Source organism: Erythrolamprus reginae, chromosome 5 (genome assembly GCF_031021105.1).
Source record: "Erythrolamprus reginae isolate rEryReg1 chromosome 5, rEryReg1.hap1, whole genome shotgun sequence".
NCBI classification, from domain to species: Eukaryota; Metazoa; Chordata; class Lepidosauria; order Squamata; family Dipsadidae; genus Erythrolamprus; species Erythrolamprus reginae.
In genome coordinates, this window is record NC_091954.1 from 68,562,958 (window position 1) to 68,585,082 (window position 22,125).

General features: G+C 41.9%; 1 protein-coding gene across 3 annotated transcripts in view; it reads left to right on the top strand.

Moving 5' to 3' along the window:
• Nucleotides 1–22,125, top strand: part of ABCC2 (ATP binding cassette subfamily C member 2) — a 64,962-nt gene that overhangs the window by 39,362 nt on the left and 3,475 nt on the right. For all 3 annotated transcript variants that reach the window (XM_070752989.1, XM_070752991.1, XM_070752992.1), the window contains 10 exons: nucleotides 422–641; nucleotides 2,218–2,372; nucleotides 4,469–4,624; nucleotides 7,258–7,457; nucleotides 11,587–11,713; nucleotides 12,904–13,005; nucleotides 13,847–13,990; nucleotides 15,735–15,893; nucleotides 18,351–18,517; nucleotides 19,429–19,623. In XM_070752989.1, the coding sequence (XP_070609090.1) occupies nucleotides 422–641; nucleotides 2,218–2,372; nucleotides 4,469–4,624; nucleotides 7,258–7,457; nucleotides 11,587–11,713; nucleotides 12,904–13,005; nucleotides 13,847–13,990; nucleotides 15,735–15,893; nucleotides 18,351–18,517; nucleotides 19,429–19,623 (1,625 nt within the window). The remainder of the gene's footprint in view (nucleotides 1–421; nucleotides 642–2,217; nucleotides 2,373–4,468; nucleotides 4,625–7,257; nucleotides 7,458–11,586; nucleotides 11,714–12,903; nucleotides 13,006–13,846; nucleotides 13,991–15,734; nucleotides 15,894–18,350; nucleotides 18,518–19,428; nucleotides 19,624–22,125) is intronic.

A 22,125-nucleotide genomic window follows, 5' to 3' on the forward strand; every position in this document is an offset into this window, starting at 1 on the left:
ATGAAGTGCAACACTTAATGATTTAGGGGTCAAATAAGCAATGAGGAAACAATAAATATTAATACGAATCTTAAGGATACAAGCAACAAGTTACAGTCATACAGTCCTAAGTGGGAGGAAATGGGTGACAGGAATGATAAGAAAACACCAGTAGTAATAGTGCAGACTTAGTAAATAGTTTGACTATGTTGAGGGCTTATCCGCCGTCCTGAGTCTTCAGAGAAGGGTGGCCTGGAAATCAAAATGATAAATAAAAATATCTCTAAGAAAGTGTTATGACATTTTAGTTTTAAGATCTCGATTCTTGTTTGTATTCTTTCTAAACTGTTTCTGTTATATCCATGTCAATATACTGTATTCGTGAGACCTAGAGGACCCGACAAAGTGCAATTATGATTCATCACAATACTGTGCTATGCAGGTGAAGCTATTTATGTATCTGCGATACCTTCGTGCTATCGGTTGGGGCCTCTCAATAACTATCCTGATTAGTTATTTTGGACAAGCTGCATCCTTCATTGGTTTCAACCTCTGGCTTAGTGACTGGACGAATGATGCTCTGCTCTACCAGAATCAGACCTATCCGGCCACACAACGAGATATGCGTATTGGAATCTATGGAACACTGGGTGTAAGCAACAGTAAGTTTCTTCAAAATCAGACCACTTGCTATTATCTGCTTTCCTTACCTCCTCCTCGAACTGGGGGACGGAACCCTTATTTTGTCTCTGGAGGGGCAGAGAATCATCATAAACAGCATCAAAAGTCCATCTAGCTCTCATCATCAGTTTAATAACTTGTGCCAGTGATGGCGAACCTTTTTTTCGTCGGGTGCTGAAAGAGTGTGGGCATATGCTATTGCACATGCGCCAGTGCCCACAACCATAGTTCCCTCCAAACTGAGCAGTGAGCAATTGCTCACTTAAAAATCATCATCAACTCAGAGTTTTCCAAACCTGCCCAGAAGCCGAGAGGGAAAGAGTGAGAGGGAAGGAGAGAGAGAGGAAGAGAGGAAGAGAGAGAAACAGATAGAAAAAAGAGAGGAAGGAAAAGAGAAAGAAAAAGAATGGGAGTAAGGAAGAGAGAAAGAAAATCAAAATCTAGTTTGAAACTAGCTCAACTATTTAAGTGGCATTTTGATATTTATTTATTTGTTTATTTATTTATTTGTTTATTTATTTATTTATTTATTTATTATTTCTGTGCCGCCCAGTCCCAAAGGGACTGCAGCTCAGACACTATACTTTTCCGCCCCCCCCCCCAAAAAAATTAGAGGGAACACTGCCCACACCCATAATTCAATGCCTGGGAAGGGGGAAAATAGCTTCCCCCGCCCCCCAGAGGCCCTCTGGAGGCTGGAAACGGGCTGTTCGCCAATTTCTGGTGGGCCCAGTAGGCTTGTGTTTCACCTTACCTGTGCTCCAAAGGTTTCCTTGGAGCCAGGGGAGTGTAAAAACGCCCTCCCCCATTCCCCGGAGGCTCTCTGGAAGCCAAAAGCGCCCTCCCAGAGCCTCTGTGTGAGCCAAAAATCAGCTGGCTGGCACACGCATGCGTGTTGGAGCTGAACTAGGGCAACGGCTCACATGCCAGCAGATATGGCTCCACGTGCTACCTGTGGCACCCGTGCCATAGGTTCGCTGACTTATGATTAGATTAGATAAGATTTATTGGATTTATATGCCGCCCCTCTCCGCAGACTCAGAGCGGCTCACAACAATGGCATAAAACAGTACATAGTGACAAATCCAATACCCACCAATCCAATTACAATTTTAAGTTAAGAAATTAATACAACAATCCCAATATATATAAAAAACAAGCACACAATCAATCAAACACCAAAACAACATGGGCAAGGGGGAGATGTTTCAGTTCCCCCATGCCTAACGGCAGAGGTGGGTTTTAAGAAGTTTACGAAAGGCAAGGAGGGTGGGGGCAATCCTAATCTCAGGGGGGAGCTGGTTCCAGAGGGTCGGAGCCACCACAGAGAAGGCTCTTCCCCTTCTTATGCTATACAAATATGTTGGTAGCTTCTTTTTGGAGGCTTGAATTCTGTATGTCAGAACAGAATGAATTGAAATAATATAGCAGAAGATTAAGTGGCATGTTTATGATATCGTCAAGATGCCACACAAAGATGACAGAAGTCAAATGTATTTTATTCAGAGTATCTTATCAACATTTCAACCTGCATTACGGTGCTTGTATTTCTTCTAGGTATCTTTCTGATGGTTGCAATTGTTCTTGCTTCCTTTGGTACCATCCGAGCTTCCAGGGTCCTGCACAACCAGCTCCTTAGTAACATCCTGCGGTTGCCTATGAGTTTCTTTGACTCAACACCAAGTGGTCGTATCGTGAACAGATTTGCCAAGGTCAAAACTCTAGCTTTGTGGGGGACGTATAATTGATGCAGCCTAAATACTAATCATGAGGAGTGGGTTTGAATCTGGGGGGTCCTCCTGGATGCAACTCCTGCTTGAGAAGGCGGTGGCAGTTGTGTTCAGGAGAGTTATATTACAGCTATTTCTAGTGTGCTGATTACGGTAATCCTTGGATCAGAAAACTCTCCTCCTCACATCCTCTAGTCATCTCTCATTTGGATTGTGTAATGGATTTCTCAAAAAGCATTTGGAAACTGCAGCCAGTAGAAAATTAAGTGCTGATGGGTGTTTCCTATTATACTTAGGTGATTCCATTGCTTTAGGAGCTGCATCAGTTGCTGGTTGGCTTCTGGATATGATGCAAAACGCCGCTTGTTACCTTCCAGGTTACCTTCCAGCTATAACCTAGTTATCTTTAGGATGGCCTTCTCCTGTAGTGATCTGCTTGTCTGATCAAATCAGATAGGCCCTTAGGCTTTGGGACTCACCTGCTGCAGAGATCTGATCTCCACCTTCCCTCCTGTGTTTCTTTCCTACATATTTTCCCTTAGGCTAGAGATTTCGCCTTACTTTGATCTATTTCCTGAGTCAAGAATTAAATTCTTGATTAAATTGATACTTTCAAATACCAAATTTTTCAGTGTACAGTGGTACCTCTACTGACAAACGCCTCTACTTACTAACTTTTCTAGATAAGAACTAGGTATTCAAGATTTTTTTGCTTCTTCTCAAGAACCATTTTCCATTTACAAACCCGAGCCTCTGAAACTGTAACTGGAAAAGACAGGGGGAAGCCTCTGTGGGGCCTCTCCAGGAATTTCCTGGGAGGAAACAGGGCCGGAAAAGGCAGAGAGAAGCCTCTGTAGGGCCTGTCTAGGAATCTCCTGGGAGGAAACAGGGCCAGAAAAGGCGGAGAGAAGCCTCTGTAGGGCCTCTCTAGGAATCTCCTAGGAGGAAACAGGTCTGGAAAAGGCAGGGAAAAGCCTCCGTGGGGCCTCTCTAGGAATATCCTGGGAGGAAACAGGGTCTCCACCCTCCTTGTGGTTTCCCCAATTGCACGCATTATTTGCTTTTGCATTGATTCCTATGGGAAAAATTGCTTCTTCTTACAAACTTTTCTACTTAAGAACCTGGTTACAGAATGAATTAAGTTTGTAAGTAGAGATACCACTGTATAAGATGCACCTTACTTTTGGGGGAGGAAAATGGACAGAAAAATAATCTATTTACCAGGCTATCTGGCTAGCGTCCTTAGTCTATTCAGCATCAGCACATTATTTTATTCTCTGGTTAGGGCTGAAAATGTCTTTTTCAGAGGGAGTAGGAATGAAAACAAGCCTGCAAAGACTTCGGGCTGGAAAAAACCTTCTTTGGAGGGAGTAGAAAGCCAGGAAGATCATTAGCAACTAGTTAGGGTTGGGAAAAAAAGCTTCGAAAAAGCCACAATTGGAGTATAAGATACATCCAAATTTTCAGCCTCTTTTAGAGAGGAAAAATGTGCATCTTATACTCTGAAAAATACAGTATATTCTTTGCTCAGTCATTTCAATACCGGGTTTCTAATATTCTCCATTCTGGACCAATTTGGACTTCATGCTATGCTGTTTTCACACACACCAGTTGCTCCATCTAATACAGACAATGGACCATAGTAATGAGCTGTTGATAACTTAGTTAACCAACCTTTGCTAACATGTGAACTTGGGATTTTTGTACAAGTTATAAAGCCAGAATAAAGCCATTAATAAACAGAAATGGCTGCGTTTTCTGGTATCTTCTCTATGGAGGAAATTTTAGTTAATCTTGTAAACTCATCAACCATCACGGATGCTCAGTACTGCCTTTAATATTTTATATGCTAATATCCTTGAATTGAATTCAGGAAATTATTTTTTATAATCCAGGAACACCACTGCAATGGAGTTATTTGAAACCCCAAACATTATGGCAAAGAGGAAATACAGAAAAGCTTAAAATAAATTTGGTATATTGATATAAAAGTATTGTACGATTGCATCATACATTGGCTTCTGCTGACTGTTCTTATTTTATTAGTTTTATTTTTATTCTCATCCTCTTTTTTACAGGATATTCTCACTGTGGACGAGACTATCCCAATATCACTTCGCTCCTGGATGAATTGCTTCTTTATGATTCTCAGTACTCTAATGATAATTTGCTTAGCTACCCCTTATTTTGCAATTACCATCCTGCCTTTGGGGATCCTGTACTACTTCATTCTAGTGAGTTATCAATAGGGCTGGGAATGTATGTTCTTGCAATAAAACCTTCAGAGTTCTTACTCAGAAATATATTTCTAAAGACGGCTGTTGCCTCTTTAGATCCAAATCTATGATGCTTTGTAGAATGTGAAACAAAAGAAAGTCCTGTAGGTTTTGAAAGAAGGCAGATTCAGGAATACTTAGTATCTTACTTGTTCTGTCGGGCTCTCTGGTAGACTTCTCCCAAAAATTCACAGGTGCAAATTTCAGACACACACACGTTTGAAAATTCAAAACAATGTTCTTTATAATGAAAATTCACTTAAACTAAGCCCTCTTTTGGTATAGCAAAGAGCACTGGTCTCCAAACAAACTGGTAATTTGTACAAGTCCCTTATCAGTTCTGTGATACATAGTTTGCAGCTGTGAGGCAATTCACAGTCCTTCTTCTTTCTCAAAGTGAAACACACTTTGCTCTGGTTTAGTTTCCAAGCGGGGAAAAATCAGCACACAAAAGGTCAAAGTCAGTAAAGCAGTCACGAAACACAACGATCAGATAATCCTCCACAATGGCCAAACCCACAGGCTGCTATTTATAGCAGTCTCACTAATTACCACAGCCCCACCCAACCACAGGTGGCCCCATTTTCTTTGATAATAATCTCTCAGTTGTTGTTGCCTATGCATTGCTCTCCGCATGCGTGGCTGTATCATTAACTCTTGTTCTGAGTCCAAGGAGGAGCTAGATAATTGATCTCCTTCTGAGCTGTCTGCCACACTCTCCTCCTCCCTATCACTCATGTCTTCTTGGTCAGAGGAGCCTTCATCATCAGATTCCACCGGGGGCAAAACAGGCCTGCAACATGTGGATGTCTCCCCCACATCCACAGTCCTTGGGGCAGGAGCTAGGGCAGAGCTAACTACACTTACTGTACTCTGAATACTCAATAATATTGCATTCTAATACTTAACCCTGCTCCTTTGCTCTGGTCTATATGACCCGAAATGAAATTTGAGACCCCGTAGATTATTTGTCATGCGGATCTGAAACTTGTGATTAATTGACTTTTGCTCATTTGAGGGGTTCTTACTATGATTGTGGGTTTTTTTTTCATTTTGTTTACTTTTTGCTACATACTGATTGTTACATGTCATTACACTCAAAACAGTACATGTGTATAGTAAATGCGAACACCACTGCATAATGCGAAGCACAACGAAGTATACTTGACTCTTGGATTTCAGCCAGATAATTTTGACTCCCCGAACATCTTTCTATAAAATAACCCTACCCTTAAACCTAATCCTGTTATGGATTTTCTGATGAATCTTGATGATAATGGAAATGCCATCGATTGAAGAATTGTTTGAATCTTGGGTGCGTTAAAAAGAGATTAATTAAATCACATATGCCTAAAATTGAAAAGTTCTCTTTTCCTCTCACAATGCAGACCTGTCCCAGTGTTTGCTTAGTTAAGTTATGAAATGATATTCCTCTATAGCTATGACAGGGATAAAATAGTAAAGAACATGTTAAAAGAACATGGTCAGACTCGGAGGTGAATTGTATGTAAACACACACATCTAGAAACATAGAAACATAGAAGACTGACGGCAGAAAAAGACCTCATGGTCCATCTAGTCTGCCCTTATACTATTTCCTGTATTTTATCTTACAATGTATAAATTTTTAAACTTTTTTAAATATTTTAAATTTATTTGGATTTGTTACGATTGTTATATTTTGCTGTGAGCCGCCCCAAGTCCGCGGAGAGGGGCGGCATACAAGTCTGAATAATAATAATAATTAATTAATAAATAAATAAATATATGTTTATCCCAGGCATGTTTAAATTCAGTTACTGTGGATTTACCAACCACGTCTGCTGGAAGTTTGTTCCAAGGATCTACTACTCTTTCAGTAAAATAATATTTTCTCATGTTGCCTTTGATCTTTCCCCCAACTAACTTCAGATTGTGTCCCCTTGTTCTTGTGTTCACTTTCCTATTAAAAACACTTCCCTCCTGAACTTTATTTAACCCTTTAACATATTTAAATGTTTCGATCATGTCCCCCCTTTTCCTTCTGTCCTCCAGACTATACAGATTGAGTTCATTAAGTCTTTCCTGATATGTTTTATGCTTAAGACCTTCCACCATTCTTGTAGCCTGTCTTTGGATCCGTTCAGTTTTGTCAATATCTTTTTGTAGGTGAGGTCTCCAGAACTGAACACAGTATTCCAAATGTGGTCTCACCAGCGCTCTATATAGCGGGATCACAATCTCCCTCTTCCTGCTTGTTATACCTCTAGCATGCAGCCAAGCATCCTACTTGCTTTTCCTACCGCCCGACCACACTGCTCACCCATTTTGAGACTGTCAGAAATCACTACCCCTAAATCCTTCTCTTCTGAAGTTTTTGCTAACACAGAACTGCCAATCTATGTTGTGGAGAAGTAGACCTTTGCTTTAGGAACATTAATTAGAAACAATTTGCTCAAATACAAGAACTATGTGCCAGAATAATGTACACTTGAAACTATAGGATGTCACAACTTTGTTGTATATTGGCTAAAACTGAGAAAAGCAAACTCCAATATGGGGTGTCTTAATATAATGTCATGGATCTTGCTGAGCTATCTCTTTCTTCCTAGCAATTCTACGTGGCTACATCCCGCCAGCTACGACGTTTGGACTCTGTCACACGGTCTCCAATTTATTCCCATTTTGGTGAGACAGTATCAGGTCTCTCTGTCATCCGGGCTTTTGGGCATCAGGAGCGCTTCCTGCAACACAATGAGAAGATAATGGATGTGAATCAGAAGTCTGTTTATGCTTGGATTGTTTCCAACAGGTAAGTCGCCCCTTTAGAAGATATAAATCTATGATATAGGTTGCCAGGTGTTTTTGTCCATTGCCATCAGTCTCCTATCCTCAACTGAGGTCTGCAAAGTCCCTGATGAAGACAATGTCTTCAGAGGGACTAAGGGCAACCCAGCCAAGGGGGGGTCACTCACTCATGCGAATCCTAGAGAGAAGACTTGGACACATTTTCTCTCTGGGTGAAGTGACACAGTATGGAGCTGTGTACCTCTTTTTATTTGGGAGCATAAGCAGATGGGGACAATTACACGTACATGTCAAGTGATATACAAACATCCAATAACATAACTTCAAATATGACATATCTTTGAGTCCTTTCTTTCCCCTAGATATCACAAACCAATTTCCTTGAAACTTTTCCTTTGAGCAAATGTTTCTCACACCTAATTTCTCTGAAGCCTTCTGCCTTATCACAACCAATCTCCTTTATCACAGTCTCGTCCTGTTTTGCTTCAGGCAATGTAAATTTCCCCCTTTGATCGTATAAGGTCCTGTTTGGAGTGATGTATATTTGTTTATCAGTGAGATGTTTATTGAACCCTTTTATGGTCAGTTGTCTTCCTGTTGCAAATTGACCAGAAATGCAGACTTAAGCAAGTTAATACCATTCTATCCTGGCTATAATAGAATCAGGGTAAGCCGAGCATTTTTATGCTGGAGGTCCAGATATATATAATATGATATATTCATATTCTAGCATTTATGCTATACTGCAACACTCAATTACTGAATTTTCCCCAGATCTGATGACATTTTGCAATATTTTAGTCTGTGTGCGAGTATGATCCGATAGATACATCTAGCCAGTTTCTGGCCTTTGCTCCAATATGGAACATTCATCCTCAAGTAGCATCAGTAGATAATCCTCCTGAGGTTAGCCTTCATAGAGTAGAGTAGAGTAGAATAGAATAGAAACAGAATAACTTGCAGAACAACAGAGAAAACTGCAACCAGTAGAAGGGAGAAATAATATGTAATAAAAGGATAAATAACACTATAGTCACACTCTATGGAAGGGGTCCCCAAACTTTTTACACAGGGGGCCAGTTTACTGTCCCTCAGACTGTTGGAGGGCCGGACTATAAAAAAAACCCTATGAACAAATCCCTATGCACACTGCACATCTTATTTAAAGTAAAAAACAAAATGGGAACAAATACAATATTTAAAATAAGAAGTAATTAAGTAATAAAGTAATTTATACATTTTTATTAACAAGTAAATTTAAACTTAAATCAAGAAACTCCCTCCATTTCTCCTTCCTTCCTTCCCTCCCTCCTTCCTCTCCACCTCTCTTCCCTCTCTTTTCTTCCTTCTCTCTCATTTGTTTCATTTTCCTCTCCCTCGTTTTCTCTCCATAATTTTCTCATTTTTCTCTTTCTCTTTCTCTCTCTCTCTCACTCTTTCCATCTCTCCCCCTTTCTCTCTTCCTCTCTATCTCTCCCTCTTTCTCTCTCTGTCCCTCTCTCTTTCTTTCTCTCTCTCTCTTTCACTCACTTTCTCTCTCTCTCTTTGTATCTCTCCCTCTTCCTTTCTCTCTCCCTCTTTCACCCTCTCTCTCTTGCTTTCTTTCTCTCTCTCACTCTATTTCTATCTCTCCCTCTCTCTTTCTCTCCCTCCCTCTCTCCCTGCCTCTCCCTCTTTCTCTCTATTGCTTTCTTTCTCTCTCACTCTATTTCTATCTCTCCCTCTCTCTCCCTCCCTCCCTCTCCCTCTTTCTTTCTCTCTCACTCTATTTCTATCTCTCCCTCTTTCTCTCTCCCTCTCTATCTCTCCCTCTTTCTCCCTCTTGCTTTCTTTCTCTTTCACTCTATCTATCTTGCTTTCTTTCTTTCTCTCTCCCCTCCTTTTTCTCTCTCTCTCTCATACACCACACTGGCAACAGAGAGCGAAAGAGAGAGCGGAGGGTGGCTTGCCGGTCCACGGCCCCCTGGATGAGCAGCTCTGCATGGTCCCAGCACTGGACTTCGCCATCGCCTCCACCCGCCTCTCCAGCTAACCCCCTGAATTCGCCCGAACGGAGGCGGCGGCGGTTTCAAAGGACCAATACACGGTCCTTCTTGGTGCTGCATTGCTGCAGCCTCCAAGCTCCGCTGCTGTCCTCGGGCACTGTTACTTCTAAGCTACGCTGAGAGAGAGAGAGCGGAGAGTACCGGACTTCGCCGTCGCCTCCGCCCCCGTCCGGCTTTCCAGCTAAGAGGCACAGTCACGTCCACCCCTTCACCTTCCACGGTGCCCAGCGCCCAGCCCCATGCCGCCTCCGCCTCCTGGTAGCGCACCTGACCTCTTCTTGTAGGAACGGGTGGTGGGGTGGAAATGGTTGGACTTATCTGCACGCGCGCCTGCTGACTGGGAAGAGGGGAAAGAAAAAAAATCTGTGCCTCCAAAGAGGGGAGGGGGGGAAAAAGAAAGAAAAAAGAGCTCCAACTTGGCGGAAGGCATGAGGGGAGAACCGGGTGTGCTGCAGCAAGTTTGCTTGGCTTTCTGGGGCTTTTTTTTCTCCCCCTCCACCACCCCTGTCTGAATGTCGTTTGCCGCTTAGGAGTGACCCTCTCTCGGGCTTGTTGTGGATGCGGTGCGGATGAGGGGAAAAGCCCAGCTGCCCAGGAAAGCACATTTTGAAAGTCTCTGCGGAGAGCCAAAATCCCAACGAAGCTTCTTTTTTTTCAGTAGTCGGTAAGGAGGTGAAGAAGAGGTTGAACTGGTTTTGCTAATTCGCGCTTACAGCTTTCCCCCTCATCCGCGCCGCATCCACAACAAGCCCGAGAGAGGGTCACTCCTAAGCAGCAAACAACATTCGGAAAGGGGTGGTGGAGGGGGAGAAAAAAAAGCCCCAGAAAGCCAAGCAAACTTGCTGCATTGAAGGAACAATGACGGCGCGGCCACCTCGCCGCTGACACAGCCCTTCCTGGCAGAGCCCTCCCCAACAGCTCCCGCCGCCAGCGCACAGCTCTGCTCGCCCGCAGCCTGGTGTTGAGGCTGCAGAGCGGGCTTCGGGCTCTCGGCTTCAGCGGCCGCCATTGGGCCGTTGTTTTCGTGGCGGCTGCCTGCGCTTTTTAAATGCGCTGCTTTCCTGCGCTGCTTTCTCGGGCAGCTGGCTTTACTGGCCAGTGCAGGGTGGCTGCTACGACAACAACGATGCCATAGGGCAGCAACAGTTTCTCTCCCTAAAGGCGAGAAATAAATTGGCAAATTGCAGGCCCGCTTTCCTCCCCACCCCCTTGCCTCTCCACCTTCTCCTTGCTCAGCAGCCGACCACGGTGAATGGACAGGAGATTCGGGAGCTTATTATATTGATCAGTAAAATCTCGTGAGCTGCCGCGGGCCGGTTAAAAGACCTCATCGGGCCGCATCCGGCCCGCGGGCCGTAGTTTGGGGACCGCTGCTCTATGGATATGTATTAGAGAGAACTTAAGTTGGTTCTTCTCAGCTTGGTATCTTCCTGAGATATTTGACCAACTTCTTGAATTCTCAGATAACATGCGCGACTTTCGCGGGGGATGCGTTCCAAGACTGCCCGCGAAAGTCGAATTTCCGCGAAGTAGAGATGCGGAAGTAAATACACTATTTTTGGCTATGAACAGTATCACAAGCCTTCCCTTAACACTTTAAACCCCTAAATTACAATTTCCCATTCCTTTAGCAATCATTTAGATTATTACTCATCATGTTTATTTATTAAAGTTTATTTAAAAATATATTTATTAAAGGCGGACGAAAGTTTGGCGATGACATATCCATGGTATAGGGGGGAAAAACGCAAAGTATTTTTTTAATTAATATTTTTGAAAAACCGTGGTATAGACTTTTCGCGAAGTTCGAAACCGCGAAAATCGAAGGAACACTGTATTGCAAAAATTGAAACAGTATATTATTATGTAGTAATAATAAACCTGAAATCTAAAAGCAATTTTCTTTTCCTCTTGAGTGATATATGATAGTTCCTGACATATGACCACAATTGAGGCCAATATTTTGCTGCTGAGATGTTTGTTAAGTGAGGTTTGCTCCATTTAAGACCTTTCTGGCCACAAAGTGAATCATTGCAGTTAAGTCACAGAAACTAGAGGCCCTTACTACTGTCTCTCTCTTTTTTAAAGATGGCTGGCTGTGCGGCTAGAATTGGTGGGAAATTTGACAGTTTTCTTTGCAGCACTCCTGGCCGTGTTTGTTAAAGATTCTTTGAACAGTGGCATTGTGGGACTCTCCATCTCCTCGGCTCTGAATGTGAGTAACAGACTTATATTCTAAGACAAAGACATAGCTGAATGGGGGCTGGCTGTGTATGTGTACTGGTATGTCTGATGTATCTGTCCTGATTGTAAATTTATCTGGCTGCAATTATTATTATTATTTTATTATTTATTGGATTTGTATGCCGCCCCTCTCCGTAGACTCGGGGCGGCTAGCAACAGTGATAAAAAACAGCATGCAACAATCCAATACTAAAACAACTAAAAAAAAATCCCCTTATTATAAAACCAAACATACATACAAACATACCACGCGTAAATTGTAAAGGCCTAGGGGAAAATAATATCTCAGTTCCTCCATGCCTGATGGCAGAGATGGGTTTTAAGTAGCTTACGAAAGGCAAGGAGGGTGCGGGCAATTCTAATCTCTGGGCGGAGTTGGTTCCAGAGGGCCGGGGCCGCCACAGAGAAGGCTCTTCTCCTGGGTCCCGCCAAACGACATTGTTTAGTTGACGGGACCCGGAGAAGGCCCACTCTGTGGGACCTAACTGGTCGCTGGGATTCGTGCAGCAGAAGGCGGTCCCTGAGATAATCTGGTCCGGTGCCATGAAGGGCTAAGCCTGGGCTTTAGGTACTGTTTTTACTGCAAGCCCATTGTAGTAGTATACCACAATGGCTTACCAACAATAAGAAAAATATCAAGCAGATCATCTTTAAATGTGATGCTCAATTGACCATACGATTAATTCTGACAGTGAAAGTCATATATTAGAAATTATACATTCTCAGATTGGAGCAGATTTATAAATCAGTTCATAATCATTGTATTGAATGGAATGAGATAAATGCGTTTTTTTCTTAGAAATTTGATAACTAACCCTGACCGTATACAACTGAAGTTTTTCAGATCCCCTACATTTGAATTCCCAGTAGCCCAATCTAACCTAAATACTGAATACTGAAAAATGCTGAGAATTCTAATTGAAGAACTATTGGAAAGTTTCAAGTTTTCATATTTGCATTGCCCCAAAATGTTATTTCTCTGGAGCCTTAGAAGAAGAAACTATGATGCTTCTAGTAAAATAAGTGAACATGGAAATTACAATTTTGTTGGGGGTCTATAAATTGTATCCAAATGGAATATATTCAATCTAAGTATTTAAATAGAGAGATATAATTGAGGAAGCAAAATGATTATAGTGATACCTCCATTAATTCGTTTAGATAACACAGACTCTGAACTGGCTGGTGCGAATGACATCGGAGCTGGAGACAAACATTGTGGCTATAGAGAGATTGCATGAATACACAGAACTTGAAAATGAGGTACAGAAAATGGAGCTGTGCAAATTATATATGCAGTGGTACATCTACTTACGAACTTCATTCATTCTGTGACTAGGTTCTTAAGTAGAAAAGATTGTAAGAAGAAGCAATTTTTCCCATAGGAATCAATGTAAAAGCAAATAATGCGTTTGATTGGGGAAACCACAGGGAGGGTGGAGGCCGTTTCCTCCCAGGAGATTCCTAGAGAGGCACCACGGAGGCTTCTCCATACCTTTTCTGGCCCTCTTTCCTCCCAGGAGATTCCTAGAGAGGCCCCACAGAGGCTACTCCCCACCTTTTCCGGCCCTGTTTCCTCCCAGGAGATTTCTAGAGAGGCTCCATGGAGGCTTCTCCCTGCCTTTTCCGGTCACAGTTTTGGAGCCTCAGGTTTGTAAGTGGAAAATGGTTCTTGAGAAGAGGCAAAAAAAATTTGAACACCCGGTTCTTATCTAGAAAAGTTCGTAAGTAGAGGCATTCTTAGGTAGAGGTTCCACTGTACAGTAGTACCTCTAGATACGAGCTGCTCCACATGCGAGTATTCCAAGTTACGAGCTGCGACGTGAGCGAAATTTCTGTTCGACACCCAAGCTCAAATTTGGGATACGAGCCGAGCTTCCACTAGGTGGCGCAAGAATCTCCTTGCTTCCGGTTATCTCAGCGCGAAAAACAAAGTCTAAAGGCATTCGTTCAAGATGCGAGTTGATCGACTTACGAGCTTGGGTCTAGAACGAATTAAAGTCGTATGTCGAGGTACCACTGCACTTGTATACAAATATGAAATGAAGAGATGTATGAAATTGTTCTAATCATGTTCTTCTAATGGTCATCTTCCCTTGTGTAGGCACCATGGGTGACAACACAGAAACCACCTTCTCATTGGCCCAACAATGGAGAAATTAGTTTCATAGACTACAAGGTTCGGTATCGGCCTGAGCTAGAACTAGTTCTAGATGGGATCAACTGTGATATCAAGGGGACTGAGAAGGTGAGATATCTTGGGAAAATACATCAGTGGATCTTTCAGGGGTTTGTTGAGAATGGATATTGTCGTTGGGTATTGTTCTGTCTGGGTTCCCCCAGATGCCAACACCAACTAAAAAGAGTATCCAGACACGCTGATAAAAAGCAAAGTCATTTTATATCTTTGAAAACAAACACAGATAACAAAAACTGTTCTTACAAACTGGAATGCTATGAAGCTTCACAGAAGAGTCACGACGGCCAGACAATACAACAGGCTTCTTGCTGGCACACACACCACTGCAGATAATAACACCCATGCCTCCCCCAAGTTTTCAGCCTTTGAGGCCACAAGCCAGAATCAGAGACAAGGATCGAAGCAAGGTCACAGGACTCCCAAAAGATAACTCTCCACAATACAGGAAGGGCGGGCCTGCCTTTTCAGTCTTTCTGAGGAGAACCACACCCAAACCCAGCTGTTGCCTATTAGGGATGGAAATACCTGGCTAATTGTCCCCTTCGTTGTGCTGCCCTTCTCTGCCTCATATCTATGATGGCTTGTGCGTTCTCATCTAATGATTCCAGGCTACTCGCTGGGGAGAGCTCCCCCCCGGGGGTCTCAGGCTGTTCTCCCTCCTCCTCCTCGTCCTGACATTCCTCTTCCCCGTCTGCCTGGTCCTCCTTCTCCTCCTCCTCCTCGTCCTCCCTCTCTGAGCATGGAGCCGGCAGACTTCCAGCCGTTCCCTGAGGAGCCTCAGACTGAATCACAACAGGTATCGTCCAGGAAAAAGAAGAGTGAAATCAAATGGAGATAAAATGGGAAAAAGGTGGCCTTACTGGGCCTGTATTCCATATATTAATTTATGTTAAAATTTTCAGATATCAAGAATGATCTATTTTTGCTGAAAGCAAAGTAACAGTTACTGACTGTTGTGGTTAGCTCTGGCCCTGCTCCTGCCCCAAGGACTGTGGATGTGGGGGAGACATCCACATGCTGCAGGCCTGTTTTGCCCCTGGTGGAATCTGATGATGAAGGCTCCTCTGACCAAGAAGACATGAGTGACAGGGAGGAGGAAAGTGTGGCAGACAGCTCAGAAGGAGATCAATTATCTAGCTTCTCCTTGGATTCAGAACAAGAGTTAATGATACAGCCACGCATGCGGAGAGATATGCATAGGCAGCAACAACTGAGAGATTATTATCAAAGAAAATGAGGCCACCTGTGGTTGGGTGGGGCTGTGGTAATTAGTGAGGCTGCTATAAATAGCAGCCTGTGGGTTTGGCCATTGTGGAGGATTATGTGATCTTTGTGTTTCGTGCCTGCTTTGCTGACTTTGACCTTTTGTGTGCTGATTTTCCCCCGCTTTGAAACTAAACCAGAGCAAAGTGTGTTTCACTTTGTGAAAGAAGAAGGACTGTGAATTGCCTCACAGCTGCAAGCTAAGTATCACAGAACTGATAAGGGACGTGTACAAATTACCAGTTTGTTTGGAGACGAGTGCTCTTTGCTATACAAAAAGAGTGCTTAGTTTAAGTGAATTTTCACTATAAAGAACATTGTTTTGAATTTTCAAACGTGTGTGTGTCTGAAATTTGTACCTGTGAATTTTCGGGAGGAGTCTACCAGAGAGCCCGACAGAACACTGACCAATCTGCCATGAATGCAGGAATGGAGGTTGTAAACACAGTTGGATCACAAAAACAGAACACCAAAAGAGGGAAATTAAAGCTTTATCAAACACCTAATTTCTGGAATTCTGCCTTCTCAGATTGGTGTGGTGGGCCGAACAGGAGCCGGAAAATCCTCTCTCACAAATTGCCTCTTTCGCATTTTGGAAGCAGCTGGAGGAAAGATCTTAATCGATGGAGTTGATATAGCGACAATTGGCCTTCATGACCTACGTGAGAAACTCACTATCATCCCACAGGTAAAAGAAACCCTGGAGTGTCAAAACCCCACAGCGCCATATTGCTATCGCATGATGTTTTATGGTGTTTTTTTGCTTTGTGGAGCTGGGGTGGGTGTGGCCTGCACATGACGCATCCGGACTATGGGCCACCAATTTGACACCCCTGCCCTAGAACATCTGTCTGAAAATGCTGGAATACAGGATTTGACTGATTTGTTGCATGGATTCCAAATTCCATCTGCACATTGCAATAATGAGGGCAGAGAAGGGATAAGGGAGAAGGTGTTCCTCTTTTACTAGCTTGTGATTACTACTTCCTTTGGAATAGGTGCTGACATGGGATCTAGGTAATTTAAACTACTTTTTAAAATTCCAGGAGTGAGTGAAGGAGGCTGAAGAGCAGAAGAAACTTATTTTATTATTTAATTCAATATAATTAAATTATTCAAAGAGGCACCATATTTTTTGGAGTATAAGACACACCTTTTGGAGTATAAGACCCCCCCCCAAAAAAACAAGTTTTCACCCTCTTGTTGCATCTTATACACCGAATGTAGCCCCACCCAGCCATTTCACCCTTTGATCTCTGCCTCCCAGCAATTTACCTCCTTGCAGCAAACAGAACAGAGCCTGTTAAGCCAAGCAACTCATTACCAGCTTTCCGACCCTCAGCTGATTTGAGACTGCAGGCTAGGGCTAGGTGCTAAACTGAAAGTGAAACTAAAGCTGCAAGGAGGCAAATTTCTGGGAGGGAGAGGCAGATTTTTATTTTCTGCTGAACTGGATGCAAGGAGGTAAGTCAATAACTATCAATGTCTATAGAATGTTCACATCATTAGACTTATGTTTTTAAAGACTGCTTTATTGTTGCTTTCAACAACAAAATGAAGAAGCCTTTTAAAACAAATGCTTGATCTGAAAAGGTTCAATGGTATTGTATCTTCTTTTAAACAGCAGAGTATAACTACACTTCCAGAAAGCCACATCAATTTTAACAGCAACTGTATATAGTCTGAAATGTAACAGTGTCCTGTTTTAGTATTAAAATAAGACAGCTGAATTAAACCTTGACATAGTCATGTTTGGAGTAGATTTATTTAAATAATTGGGAGGAGTTAGTGTGATTACATTTAAGAAAACGTTCTGGGATTAATATACTGCCATAATGTACATTTCTCCAATTCTTTGCTATTTCTATGGATCAGGCACATATGCACAGAAATACACAACACACAATATATCATCCGTACAGTTTGCTGGGAGGCAAACTGTTGGGAGGCAGAGGCAGAATTTTCCCCCCTTGTTTTCTTCCCTCAAAACTAAGGTGTGTCTTATACTCCTCAAAATATGGTAGCTAATATTATAGCTACCTCTTCTACATATAGTCTGGGTTTACATAACATGGCTTATCAGTTGAAGAGCTGAGTCTATGTGATAGATTAGTTTGTTCTGCAAACCCACACCATTTGGTTAACCGATGATACTACTACTACTACTATTATTATTATTATTATTATTATTATTATTAATAATAATAATAATTAGATTTGTATGCCGCCCCTCTCCGTAGACTTGGAGCGGCTCACAACAATAATGAAACAATATACAACAAATCTAATATTTAAAAGTAACTAAAACCCCTTATTAAAAGCAAAACATACACACAAATATACCATGCATAAACAATGTACAGTGATTCCTTGTTTTTTGCGGGGATGCGTTCCAAGACCATCCATGAAAAACGAATTTCCGTGAAGTAGAGGAAAGATATTTTTTTATGTATTTAATGAGTATTTGGACTTTTAAAACCCACCCTTTGCATTAAACAGTCATTTTATAATGTTTCTGAGCTGGAACTAGATGTGATATCCTACCAGCTTCTTTAATAGAGTACAGTAGTACTGTAGAAGAATTTTATGAATTTTTAATGGGTTTAAAATTTTCAATGGATTTAATGGATTTAAGCCCCCTTTGAAAACCCATCAAGTACTGAATCCGCAAAAGATGAACCTCGAAGTAGCGAGGGGTTACTGTATTATGAAAGGAATAACACAATAGGATAATTCAGCTACTATATAAAGTGTATTATCTGCTCTGGGTGTACAATAGCTCTGAGCTTTGAAAGTTAGCCCAGACAGGAAGCAAACCTAAGAGTAATACCTCTATCTTTATAGTAAGTTACATTAATTTCCCAAACTTTACAACCTACGAACTAGGGAAGGTCACTTCTGAGATGTTTGTCACCTATCCTTTTCTTTGGGTGGGTTTATCTGCCTCTTATCTGACCATAGCTAGCCTGAAGAACTTCCTTCTCTTCCCCAATGTCATTCCCCACGCCATTATAGTAGCAGAAAACAATTTCAGATGGTTACATACGAATACTTCTCTACTTCTACTCTCTTACCTCAACTTATCTTAGCCATAGTTCTTAATCAAACTACCCTTGACTAAAGTGCCTTGTATCTTCATTTTCAGGATCCTATACTCTTTTCGGGGAGCTTGCGTATGAATCTGGATCCATTTGATCAGTATTCAGATGAAGACATCTGGCATGCTTTAGAATTGGCACACCTGAAGTTCTATATACAAACACTACCTGACGGCTTGTCCTCTCCAGTGAGTGAAGGAGGAGAGAATTTGAGGTATAGGAAATCAGTAAAAATGACCTAGAGCTGATGTCGTCTTAAGATACCATATGCGTGAGCTATTTCAAGTACCTCCCATTTGGCATTATTCTCTAGTTGAATTTCGCAGCTTGGCTCGATTGATAGAAAGTGCTATCTGGACTGATGTTCATTTCAGTTTCCTGTGATTGGTTGATTGGTTGATTGATTGATTGATTGATTGATTGATTGTCTGTCTGTCTGTCTGTTTATTTATTTATTTATTTATTTATTTATTTATTTATTTATTTATTTATTAGATTTGTATGCCGCCCCTCTCCGTAGACTCGGGGCGGCTCACAACATACAATAAAACAATTCACAACAAATCTGATAAATTTAAAAAAAATTTAAAAACCCATTATTAAACCAGACATACACACAGACATACCATACATAAATTGTATAGGCCTGGGGGAGGGGGGAATGCCTCAATTCCCCCATGCCTGACGGCAGAGGTGAGTTTTAAGGAGTTTACGGAAGGCAAGGAGGGTGGGGGCAGTTCTAATCTCCGGGGGGAGCTGGTTCTAGAGAGTCGGGGCTGCCACAGAGAAGGCTCTTCCCCTGGGACCCGCCAGACAACATTGTTTAGTTGACAGGACCCGGAGAAGGCCAACTCTATGGTACCTAATCGGTCGCTGGGATTCGTGCGGCAGAAGGCGGTCCCGGAGATATTCTGGTCCGATGCCATGAAGGGCTTTATAGGTCATAAGAAAAAACTTGTGAATTGTGACCGGAAATTGATCGGCAACCAATGCAGACTGCGGAGTGTTGGTGTAACATGGGCATACCTAGGGAAGCCCATGATTGCTCTCGCAGCTGCATTATTTGCAGTAATTTTGGTAGGATCAATAATCAATTTTTATTTGTGTGTCCTTCTTCTTCCCCAGTGTGGGGCAGAGGCAGCTTGTATGCCTGGCACGAGCCCTGCTTCGTAAAGCCAAAATCTTGATTCTGGATGAAGCAACAGCTGCTGTAGATGTGGAAACTGATCACTTGATCCAAGAGACAATCCGAAGCGAGTTTGCCAACTGCACCGTAATCACCATTGCCCATCGGTTACACACCATCATGGACAGCAATAGGTAAAAGTATGTGTGTGTCTGAGTGAACAGGTACACAGCCAGGAGCGGAGTTTTTCTATCAAGCACACCCAAAAGACCATGCAGAATAGCCGTGGAAGGCGGCAAAGGAATCCATGATAGATAATATTTATACTACAGGGATGGAAGTTCTGCCACAACAGGATTGTGTGGAGCACTCCAAAAATTTCTCTAATAAAAGTGGTTAGAATACACCTTCCAGCATGCATGCTCCTAAAAAAATAATAATATAGAGATCTAAAAATAACACAGAAATCCAAGGAATTGCAATCTATTTCAAATGTACCTATCCTGAAATAGGACCAAAAACAAAACCAAGATTTCAGATCCATTAGTATGATAGTTTTTTTTTTAAAAGGATGGATTTCTGTTAGAAGACAGCAATGAAATACTGTGGCAGGCAGAATACACATTTTAGGAAGACAAAAATAATCAACAACACATACTTAGCAAAACAACCACAAATACTTGAAAGGCAAAGTGTACATACCCTATTCAAGGATTTTTTCCTCTTGAGGAAAGCTGTTCTCTTCAGGTTGAATTCTAGCCACAACTTCTCAAAAAAGTAAAAAGAGAATTATAAATGTCTCTCAAGTACAAGTATTTTAAACTTTATTTTGCATTCATGGCAAGATGGTAAGCTGCTACAAAAGCAGCATTAGAAAACCTAAATCCATTTTACACAGCAATAAAGACGGCACAGAAGATTTCAGGGTTCAACATTTTGGCAGAGCCATTGAGCCTCTGCCTTCCACTTTGCCACATAAATCAATGTTTGGTATTGCTAATTGGTACTGACCTTATAAATCAATGAGTTAGATCTTGAATGCAAGGCAGTACTCGTATGATGAAATATAAATCAGCTATAGAAATGACTCTTCCTATTGTAAACAGAAACTGAAAAACGCAAAGCAGGAAGAGAATGGTCAGCTTAAGACCCCTGAAAAGACACTAGGAAATGTGTAGGCCATGTGACTTCGTACAATTCTGTACCAAACGGATACTAATGGTTCTCAATAACTAGACCCATCTAAAGAAATGGAATGGCGGAGGATTAAAACTTAAATTAATTGAGCTAGGCACTTTTCTACCACCAGATGTAACAACGGCCATCAAGTAAGTCTAAAAGTGGATTAGACAAACTCTTAGAAGATAAAGCTATCACTGGTAATCCGGTCATGCTAACTGCAGAACTGTTCCAGCTAGTATGCCTCTCTGAACCGCTTGCAGGATAACATCATTAGCAGGGTAATAGGCTGGCTTTCCAGAGGCATCCCTTTCTTTCTTTCTTTCCTTCCTGCTGCCAATATAAAATAAAGAATAATCCGGGGACTGGCATCTAGTGAAAGAAAGTCCAACACAATATTTTGGAGAATAAACTCTTGTGCTGTTGCTGTTTTCACCATAAACATTTTATTGTTGTGAGACACCCTGAGTCCTAAGGATTCAGCGGCATACAAGCCAAATTATCCCAGCGGCCGGTCAGGTCCCACAGAGTTGGCCTTCTCCGGGTCCCGTCGACTAAACAATGTCGGCTGGCGGGACCCAGGGGAAGAGCCTTCTCTGTGGCGGCCCCAACCCTCTGGAACCAGCTCCCCCCAGAGATTAGGATTGCCCCCACCCTCCTTGCCTTTCGTAAACTTCTTAAAACCCACCTCTGCCGTCAGGCATGGGGGAACTGAGAGATCTCCCCTTGCCTATGTAGTTTTATGTATGGTATGTTTGTGTGTATGCTTTTTAAATAATGGGTTTTTTTAGGCTTTTAATGTTAAATTGTTATTTTAGTCTCTTAATATTAGATTTGTTAGTGTATATTGTTTTATCACTGCTGTGAGCTGCCCCGAGTCTGCGGAGAGGGGCAGCATACAAATCTAATAAATAAATAATAATAACAATAATAAAAAGAATATCTCCAGACTCTTGCTGAGATCATAAGCAAGAGCAGTTAGAAGCAGCGGTCCCCAAACTATGGCCCGTGGGCCACATGCGGCCCACTGAGGCCATTTATCCCGCCCGCGGGTGAGTGACAGGAGCACATCTAATTTGCTATGAATAAAATGCAGTATTTTGTTAATAACTAATATCAATCATCAAAAAAGTTGCAAATGTTTTTTTTCTAATTTTGTCATCCAGTTACATTCATTTTCTTTTAATTAAATTCCCTCCTCAAAAAAGTACACCACCAATTATATTTCTAACTTATTAACCATTATGCCAAAGTGCTTCCTTCTTTCTTTATACATTTTTCTATAAGCCAAGAAAACCTACAATCAGATGTTAACAAAAGAAAATTAAAAACAAAACATAAACATATATGAATTTCAGACTTCTTCCCCCCCCTCTAAATAGTACGTTCCCATTTTGTTTTTTACTTTAAGATAAGGTATGTGCAGTGTGCATAGGGATTTGTTCATAGGTTTTTTTTATACTCCGGCCCTCCAACAGTCTGAGGGACAGTGAACTGGCCCCCTGTGTAAAAAGTTT